Here is a 10,357-nt window from a genome sequence, read left to right on the forward strand (position 1 = left end):
GGCCCCACATGTGGCCTCACTCCTCATCCACTCCCTCTCTCAAGTGGGCAGCAGCTCACCTGCCCTCTCTCTCTCCTCTACTCACTGCCCACGTTTTCCCCCAGCTGTTGCAGTAGCAGCTCCTCCTCTCCCCGTCTCACTCAAGCTCAAGCACTCACACTCTCTTTTCCTCCAAAATTCGAGCTCAAGTGGAGGATTCAAGGTATGCATGTTGTCGGTGACATGGGAACCAGGGGTCCCCGAGTCCCGAGGCCAGGACAGCAGAATGCCATGTGACGCCTTCCCTCGAGGATTATCTCCCTGAGGTCCGAGAAGACCCAGTTTCGGGAGGGGTGCTCGGGGCCATGAATAGTGGTCCCCGAGTGCCCGAGTTCCCCGAGGACCCGAAAAGGCAGTTCCGGGAGAGGGCGCTCGGGGCTATGAACAGTAGTACCTGAGTTCCCCGAGGACCTGAGAAGACACAGTTCCGGGAGAGGGCGCTCGGGGCCATGAACAGTGGTCCCTGAGCACCCGAGTACCCTGAGGATCCGAGAAGTCATATCCGGGAGAGGGCGCTCGGGGCTATGAACAGTAGTCCCCAAGCACCCAGAATTCCCTGAGGACCTGAGAGGCCCCTTGCCGGTGGACCCCACAAGGGCTCAGCGGTGAGGTGTCAATTGGTGAGAGGCCCGATGCTATATTTAAGAGGGAGCATGGCCTATCACTTCCAACCACTCCCCCTACGCCTGCTATTAGTCCCTGCCACCGCCTGGCAGGGAGGCGTGGGGACAATTAATGCGACGGATCCCATCGCGCGTCATCCGGCGTGGCTTGGAGATATCGTCGATGGGCTCGAGGCATATTGCCCACCGCCCTGCTGTGTCAGGCTTGCTCTGACCGGGTGGGCACACGGGGTTGCTCGGTGGACCCCCCTGCTGCACCCGCTAAAAAGTGGCATGATGACGACAGGACCGGTCGGGGACGCATTTTCAACCCCTGTAACATCAAGCTGCAGCCCATGATGGTTGCTTTTCATTTATGGCTTATAGGGACTCGTGCCCTCCTTTCTGGGCACGCCAGGCCTCCTCGACGGTATAAGAAGGGGGTGGACACCCCGGGGGAGAGACAAGTTGAAGAAGTTCAACAGACTTAGACAAGCTAACGAAGACATGACACACGAAGCTCGAAGCCGAGCAGAGGTTCTCCAAGACCGAAGCTCTAGACTTAGACAAAAATCCTTGTAACACAAAAGATCCACAGAGAGTCATTCCCAGAGCATTTATAGCATACGCACAGGAGTAGGGTATAATGCTCCGTGCGGCCCGAACCTGTCTAAAAATCTCTCGAGCATTTACTCTCACTAGCATCCAATCATCCGTCCCGCCTACATCTCCCATATACTCGCATTTAATTCACGTACGAGGTAGATTCAGAACCATCCCCCCAGCCGAATCTCAAAGGGGTCCCTCCGGATCCCCGCTTGAGGAGTTCATTCTCCGACACATGTGGTACCATTGCATTCTCTAGCTCATAAGCTACTCATCCATCCAAACTATTTTTGTTTTCGTGGAGGAATCGAGTAGTTCTTGGTATTCTTGAGCTTTTTGGAACAAAAATGGAGTTTTAGTTGAATCTGAGCTCTAGAGTTACGTTGGTAGTTGATGAACAAGTTCTAGTATCCTTAGACTATCTCTAACATGTTCCCTTTAGGCTTGGAAAAGATTGCAACTCGAATCGACAAAAAATCCACTCGAGAACAGCTTTTCTGTATAGCTCGGATACTCCAGACTCACCCGGATACTCCGGGTTCAGCAGATTTTGTCTGATGAATTGTGTTCAAAATTGGTTAGGGTTTAGGGTGCGAGTTTGATTTAGGATCCTTTGGATAGGGCTTGTACACGTTTGTGTAGCACAGATTTGTAAAATGAGTCAAAACACCCAAGTGAAAAAATCGTAAAGAAATCAAGTCTGTATAGCCCGGATTATCTGGACAAGCTCAGAGACTCCGGGTAGTTATGTGATCACGTAGCCGAGAGCTCCGCTCAGAACCTCACTCGGAGTTTCCGGTATATCCTGGATAGTCCAAACAAACCGGAGTTTCCGAGTCAAATTAAAATAATGCTAACCAAAAGTTTTTTCCGGAGGATGGCCCGGATACTCCGGGCCAATAAAATAAATAAAAAGCAGTAACAGAGCGCCTCTCCCGGAGGGTCACTCGGAGGGTCACCTGGAGGGTCTGAGTCCGGATACTCCGGATGGCTGTTATTTTCCGGGTTTCGTTTAGATCGTTTAGTATTGCATTGATTCGTATATCTTATACTTCTAGTTGGCATGTATTATTGCATTTTATTCATACTTATGGCATTGCACGTGTTATTCTTTTTAGAGGACATCGAGCCGGGGATCCAGGAGGGCGAGGGAAACTTTGGGCAGCCACCTGAACAGCAAGTCAAGCAACTAAGCATATTGATCTATCTTGTGTAATTGGATAAGTCTAAAATTGATGAACTATGCTTACGTACGTATGCATGTTTAGTGAGTCAGTGTCGGGTACCAATGGGTAGAACCTATGCCGATTGCATTCTTCTACTTTGAATACTTCTATATTTACATTCCTTGTAGCCTTGAGATGTTGTCAATATCTAGGTATGTAGGGTGTACACAACCATGCTTAGGTCATTCGGTAGAAATCGAACGACGGCGTATTCCGTTGTTCGCGAGTATAGGACCTTCTTACGATTACATACACTTGTTGAGGTTGAGATGGTTGTATGAGTTGTGAGTATGAGACGAGGTGTAGGCGGTGCTAGGATAGTGTTTTGTCCTGTCCGGATATGGAGTTTCCCTGGGTAGGTCGGTAGAGAAAACCGGATAATGTAGACCGCTTTGCGTCGGTTAAGCACCGATCATCGGTGTTGTTGGATTTAGCACTTACCTTACTCACCACATGTCGATCTAATGATAAGGAGAGCCGAATACCTTCGTAGCTGTGGCTTTTTGGGCTTGGACATCGACGATGTGAGCGGACGGGCTTGTAGCGGTACTAGTTTGCTCTGTGAGTAGTTCTAGTACCGTCGCACCGAGCGATGCATGATCCAAATGGTTGGGGCTGGTTGGGAAAGGTTGTCACGAGGACCCCCTTGTGTGCACTTTGGCCAGTGGCACAAGTCGTATGGTTCTCGTGTCGTGTGGGTCCAGGAGTATCCCCTGTAGGGTGTATAAACAGTTCGAACTGCTGCGCTCTCGGTCATGAGCATGCTTCTATCCATCTGCATCGGTCGTAGAGTTTCGAGTATGGTTTGTAGTTCAGTATGTGGGAGATAGTGATGTTGGTACTTGTTACTTATTAATATACATGTTGTTTACAGTTACTTTTGTTCAATTGTTAGTTGCAGGGTAGTTTTCATATGTTTAGATAAAGTTTCAGTCGCTTACACATATGTTTAGGATGCTTAGTGCATATGATTTACCTAACCTGTGGTTTATCCTTGCTAATAATAAATGCATAATCCTTGAAGTTGAGCTATGTATATGTGCTCTATATGGTTTAAGTCTTGCGAGTACCTTCGTACTCATGCATGTGTTTTCAGGTACTCCTGCTGCTGAGGAAGAGGCTATTTTTGGTTACTTTGTGCCTGCCGATCATGGTGGCGGGCAGGAGTAGTGCATCCTACTCTGAAGCTCGATCTTTTAAGTGGAGTCTAAGGGTATGTGGCTCCATTCTCTTTTGTTGTCTAGTTTATTCTTTCCGCTGCGTAGATCTTTGGATAGTTAGGAGTTGATGGGTTTTTGTCTCCTCCAACCTCGCTTTTGTTGTAAATTATTAAAATCATTTGCATGCTTAATACTTGTAATATAAATGTTTATTACTCGTTTTTTATTAAGCTATGTTGTGATGTACATGTTGGAAGACATGTGTTTCGATCCTTAGGCACAAGACACGTGCCAGGACTACCAGGATGATATTTTGATTAATCATCGAGGATGTGATTATGAATAATGATCCTCCTGGTGATTAATTAGAATATTATTTGGACGGTTCCTCACACTAGTAATTTGTGCAATCTTGTAAATAGCGAATGCCGTCGATTCTACTAGTGAATGAGTTATTTCGCGATATTTCATAGACATACAGAGATTTTCTATAAATCAACTCATCGACCAGTGGGATGATAAAATCAACCACATCGAATAGACGTCATTCGCTATTTTGCACTTGCACATTTGCACCATTTACTTGTTTGAACTAAAGATTTTTTTCTAGTTGGACAGGCTACTTACATAAATCCCAGCTCTCTCTCTATATATATTCTGGCCCATTTGGGCCCAAATTAACAGCAATTCACCCATACATAAAGCCCACTAAATCCATTCCCCTCGATCCCGCCCCAAATCAATCCTAGCCGTCGATTCGCAGCCACCAGGGTTACTTCCACTCCGCACACCCCCAACTATTTAGACGCTACTCACAGCGCCGCCTCTCCGAGAGAAGAAACCCTACCCCGCGCCGCCGCCGCTTCTTCCTCCGCCGGCGTGAGCCCAAGCCCCACCCAGCGCCGACGCCATGGTAAGCTCCGCTTTCCTCCAGCTCCCATTGGGTTCGTCACGGGTCGGGAGGTCTGATGCGCGGTTGGTTGTTTCGCTGTTGCAGTCGCTGATTGCGGGGGAGGACTTCCAGCACATCCTGCGTCTGCTCAACACCAACGTGGACGGCAAGCAGAAGATCATGTTCGCGCTCACCGCCATCAAGGGTGTCGGGCGCCGCTTCTCCAACATCGTCTGCAAGAAGGCCGACATCGACATGAACAAGCGGTGAGCGTTATTGTGGCTTCCTTGCGCTGTTGGTTCACCTAATGCCGCTGGATCATTAGAGGTAGGGGTGTTGTGGGTGATTAGAAGTGTGATTTGTGGTTGGTTCGTGGGATATTGGGGGAAGAGTGCTTCATTCGTGCATTGATTCGAGAGGGCTTGGGGAGCAGCTTCAGCTTCGTAGGTTGGGAGGAACAGTATTTTGGGTTATAATTTAAATTTGAGAGGCTAGTCTGTCTACTTTTTTTTTTCTTCTGAAGTTAGGCCTCTGAATGTATGGTTGGCTAGATCCTGTTTAATGAGTAATGAATGAGGGATGAAACAAGGGATGATTAACTCAGGGTAATGATTTGGTGGTGAATGATAATTTCCCTTTTCGTGCTTGGCCTCATTGAGGTTATGTGTAGGTTCTTAGTTTAGTACAACTAATTTTGACAAACTAACGTCTGTGCTTGGAAAAGTATGTCTTTGTAGAGTCATTGTGATAGAAATTTATGGCCAACTTGGGCAGGGATTCAAACAACCACTGAATTGTCAGAAGTGTGGTTATACATGCATCAGCAATGCTTTCTTGTTGGAACTGAAATTCGTTCTTCATGCTCTAGCTGTAGAATTCTTTAAATAAGCTGATTGGCTTAGTTAATCAAAGAGATTGTATGCCAGATGATGGGCCGATGTTGTTTTCACCAGGTGCAAGTTTGGCAGCTGGGAGACACTGTAGCTACTGATTGTTCATTACTTGTACATTAATCTGTGGCTTGAACTGTTAAAGAACTTTTTTTTATTGCTATTTGATATCATATAGTGAATCCAATTGGAAAACGTTTTTTAAAGAACATCTGACATCTAAGACAACCTACAAATGCAGAATTGCATTACTCGTATGGTCAATCATGCATTGTGCTATATTTCCCGTTTGCTAGTGTTCTCTAAATTTGAGATGGGTATATCACACTACTTCCCCACTAAATTGGAATGGGCCATATTGGCCAACCTTTCCAGGAAGATGTTAGTTTCATATTGAGTGATACTGCAGGAATGTCCATTGCATCAAGTTTAGCTCTGACAATTATTTTTGTGCAGGGCTGGTGAGCTGACCCCGGATGAGCTTGAGCGCCTCATGACTGTGGTTGCTAACCCTCGCCAGTTCAAGGTCCCGGATTGGTTCCTCAACAGGAAGAAGGACTACAAGGATGGTAGGTTTTCCCAGGTTGTCTCCAACGCCCTCGACATGAAGCTCAGGGATGACCTCGAGAGGCTGAAGAAGATCAGGTCAGTCATTTAGCACATGGTAGACAAGCTGCATGTGCACGGAGATTCATTTTCATGACATTGTTGAAGCTGTGTTTGTTCTGCATTAGTCGCTGTTAATAGCATTCACATTAGTAGCCAATCAGGGTAATTCTGATGAAAGCCTATGCATTTTTGTTCGAAATCTGTCGCTCTTTGCATACCATAGTAGCACGCACACAAACTGTGCATTTCTTTTTCTGGTTGGCTTCATTCTGTGACTTTCTTGTAACAAAACCCTTCGTGTTATCCAGGAACCACCGTGGTCTGCGTCACTACTGGGGCCTTCGAGTCCGTGGCCAGCACACCAAGACCACGGGCAGGCGTGGAAAGACTGTTGGTGTCTCGAAGAAGAGATAAACCCCGTCTTCTAGGCACAGCGTGCTGGCATATCTTCAGAGTGTCCTAATGATGCGAACCTTTGTGTTACCTTATTCTGGAAGATGTTTTGCTCTAGGGTAGATGATGAGTTGTTTCGAAACTTGTGATATATTGTAACTCGTTTGGTACCTGAGTTGCTAGCGGATTGAATTCAACGTTCTCTGAACCGGCTAAAGTTTTGTGCTTAAAAAAACGCATGTCCATTTCAGTCATTCAATCTGAACCCCGCAACAGTCAGTGATGGTAGTACTTCTCTTGACTTTAACCTCAGCTATCAGCAAGTATGTGTTTAGGTTTCCTTACATTCAAGAGTCGGATTAGTTGTTTGTCAGCAGACATTTTTTCTACTTTGTGCGCCTTGAGCTTCGGGTCGGTTTTTTAGGCCCTGGTTTTTTAGGTCCATGTGACCCGTTGTTCCTGGTCGTTCTTGTTCGCCCTGGTTTTTGCTCTCAAGCTTTCCAAATTGGTCCCTTCGGAAAAGATCCGTTGTTCAGATGATTTGGTCATGGTAATTAAGATCGGTTGTTCTCAATTTTGCTAGGGTGATTGTTTTTCATATTAATTAAGGGGCAATTGTGTTCTTGCCCCTGTTTTAAAGTGCAATTGTGATTTTACCCTTCTTTTTTCGACTTTGTGATTTTACTCCTATTTTTTCAAACTGAAGATTTCGTTTGCCCCCATTCCGTTAAGGGCAGTTAACGGTGTGAATTGAGCTATAAAAAGACATATACGTCCTTGCACCATTGCCCCTACTTTTCTTAGTACATTGTGATTTTGTCCCTATTTTGACATCAAGCATTTGACAGATTTTGAAAGAATTTTGAATGATTTTGATAGCAAAGTTAAACTAATTTTGCATATATTTAAAATTTGATCAAATTTTGACTAGATTTTGATGGATTTTGACAATAATTTACAACTCATAAATCACGGTTCAATGCTCTCTGCACCTGAGAAAATGCACAGTCCATAACATTGAGGTTGTAACATTGAACTTTTTTAACAAGCACATAGCTAGGAGGTGAATGCTTTTGTCTTCATAAAATTTTGACTAAAACTTTTTTAACAAGCACACAGCTAGGATTTTATAGATAAAGAAGGGGCTGGTCCATGCATAGTTTTGTCTTCAGCTATACACAACATTTATACAAGTGATCCATTTGGCAAATCAAAATTGAATCGAATCTGAATGTTTTAATTTCAACAAAAAATATAAAAGCCTGAAATGAGATATTGGTAACATACAAAATGAATGGTCAATGCTAGCTCAAGGTCTACACATCAACACCTGACGATCACATACTACTTGCATCTCTGAACATGTGCATCTCTGAATTTCTCCGAACTCTGTACTTTTCTGAACATGTGCATCTCTTAACTTGTTCAGGCTAAGCTTTAGAAGGTTTTCTGAGATCAAGGACACATGCAAAATTAGGATCTTTATCGCTGTTTATTTTTTTCCATCTATTAATTGCATTGCAATCCAAGATACAATTAGGACATACAATTTTGCAACGACCACATCCATCAACCGTATTCAGAAGAGGGATACATCGGTACATGACCTAAATTCAACATACATGAGCAGCACATTGACATATGTCATTGGAAAAAAATCGTAGCTAGTAGATCCAGCATCCAAACCACATATCGATCATTTATGTTCAAGCACCAACAACAACTCATTTTTGAAACAAAAACTGGCATCTAATTGAGGGGGGATTAGAGGGTTGTTCCATGGAAGGGCTAGAAAAGGGATAGAGCAAGGACCTTGAGCCAGTCGGGGTGCAGCAATCCAAGTCTACGATGGTGGAGCAGGCCGGTGGTGGAGCTGCCAATCCAGTCAGCTTCCTGGATGTAGGGTCCAGGATGCGCACTGCCTTGACGTGCTGCGCCCAGCTTAGCTACCACCGCACTGTGCCCAGGCCGCGCCCGCTGCACCCAGACCACGCTACCATGCCCGTGTCACACCGTTGCTCGGCTGCTCGCAAGCGCCTGATGCCGCCGTCCTACTAGCCCTAGGTTGCGTCCCCTCGCCTGCACCCCCTCCTGCTTGTCTCAGGCCGCGTCACCCGTCTGCGCCGCCTTGGCCCGCGCTGCCCCTCGCTGCACCCCCACCACCTTGGACCGCGCCACCCCTCGCTTGCGCGCCACCGCTGCCAAGAGAGAGAGAGAGGGAGAGAGAGACAGAGAGAGTCAAGGTGAACGAGTGGTGAATGGGTAAGGGAGGGTAGTTTGGTCTTTCTTCCATTTTTCTTTTATTTTCTTATTTTCTTAAATTCATTTAATCTGGCTTGACCTAACAGAACCTTAAACTAGGGGCAAACGGCAATTTTGTTGTGAAAAAAGAGGAGTAAAATCACAAAGTTGAAAAATGGAGGACAAATTCACAATTGCGCTACCAAGTGGGGGCAAGAACACAATTGCCCCATTAATTAATCTCTTTGATGCCCGGTGTCGATTTCCTGTAATATGTGTTGGCTCAGCTCTGAGAATTGTGAGTTGTGACCTAAACCTGCCGCCGCCTGCACCAGACAAAATGAATCTCTCAGAAATTCAAAGGTAAGAATTTCGAGTGATTCAAACTCATTGTTTACTACCAGTGAGAAGCGTGTTTTCTCAATTCCACTCGTCACCTAGATCGAGCTGATTGCTTGTTGGTAAAAGTTCTCAACGGTTTTCACACGAAATTCTTATGGATAGACCTGTCAATGGTTTGTCATCTACATTGCCCGGAACATTTGGCTGGGGAGGAATCCATGAATTTTTCACAACAGATCTCCGGGAGCCCTGCTGGTGTTTGAATCCTTGAAAGAATGCGTGCATTAGCATCCATGGAGTTTGGGGAGGCTCTTCACGGCCTCATCTGGGTCAAGGATGGCTCGGAGCGGCCGGTCAACGCAAGGCGGCTCATGTCGGCCATGGAGGTCGACGGACGAAGAAATAGCTGGTGCGACTCGGTGGGCTGCAGATCCAAGACGATGTAGGGTTAAGGGATACACCAAGGGGTGAGGAGATGTGGGAGAGAGGGATTGGCCGATGGTTCATCGTGGAGGACGAATTTGGTGGCAGCGCAAACAATCCTTTGGCCGAAGGCGGAGAAGAAAGGTCGCGGCTGGCCGTCGGGGAGGTCGGGTGGGGCGACCGGGCAGTGTGGCAGCGGAGAGGCCGGGTGTGAGGGCAGAGGGCGTCGGGGATAGGGAGGCCGGGAGGCCCGACTGCCCGAGGTTAGGCCAATGGGAGAGATGGCGAGTTGAGATGACAGTGTGAGTTGGGCTTGGATTTCGGAGGACCTATAGGCACCCGTGGGTGAAATTGAAAACCCAAATCCGATCTGGTCCATTTCGGGTACCCGACCTGGCAAATCCGTAGATGCAAAATTAGACCTGAACCCGAACCCATCAGGTGCAAAACCCATAGTCCCTGGACCCACAAGTCCAATTGCCATCCCTACAGCTAGAATATGATGAAATCCTTGATGTTGTTACTATATGAATTGGATTTTTTAATATGTAGGTATTTTTGTTGATTAATTATGGATGTGGATTGTGCCAACTTGCTAAAAACCCAATAGTCATGTTAGGCTATAGGGACATGCCTGGCCACAGGTATGGTGAGTCAGGCAACAACCCTTATCTCCTTTCACGGTGTAGATTTTCACATGTGCATACATACGTATGATTTATCAGGATCATTTATTTATGTTGAGATTCGTGCTGGAGAAATATGTGAAAAAATTATAAAGTATGTGAGAAAAATCAAAATATAAATGAGTATTAGGTAAGAGTGATAGACAGTTGAAATAAACCATGTGTGCACAAGCACATACGATCTTGCATTTCCCGTCCCCTTCTTGCTCGTCACTCGTGTCTGCTCGGCTGCTTTGCTCCTGCAGTTG

At 46.1% G+C, this 10,357-nt stretch overlaps 1 protein-coding gene across 1 annotated transcript; it reads left to right on the plus strand.

Annotated features, from left to right (window-relative positions):
- Positions 1–4,404: 4,404 nt before the first annotated feature.
- On the plus strand, positions 4,405–6,723 carry LOC133891694 (small ribosomal subunit protein uS13z/uS13y/uS13x-like). The gene is made up of 4 exons (XM_062332429.1): positions 4,405–4,546; positions 4,631–4,791; positions 5,872–6,060; positions 6,333–6,723. Exons 1-4 carry the CDS (start codon positions 4,544–4,546, stop codon positions 6,436–6,438), a joined length of 459 nt encoding a protein of 152 aa, XP_062188413.1. The 5' UTR covers positions 4,405–4,543; the 3' UTR covers positions 6,439–6,723.
- The last annotated feature ends 3,634 nt before the right edge of the window (positions 6,724–10,357 follow it).

This window comes from Phragmites australis, chromosome 14 (genome assembly GCF_958298935.1).
Source record: "Phragmites australis chromosome 14, lpPhrAust1.1, whole genome shotgun sequence".
Classification (NCBI taxonomy): domain Eukaryota; kingdom Viridiplantae; phylum Streptophyta; class Magnoliopsida; order Poales; family Poaceae; genus Phragmites; species Phragmites australis.

Coding starts and splice junctions, on each gene's coding strand:
- LOC133891694 (XM_062332429.1), top strand. Junction 4,792..5,871: donor GACATCGACATGAACAAGCG/GTGAGCGTTATT, acceptor ATTTTTGTGCAG/GGCTGGTGAGCTGACCCCGG. Junction 6,061..6,332: donor GAGAGGCTGAAGAAGATCAG/GTCAGTCATTTA, acceptor CGTGTTATCCAG/GAACCACCGTGGTCTGCGTC.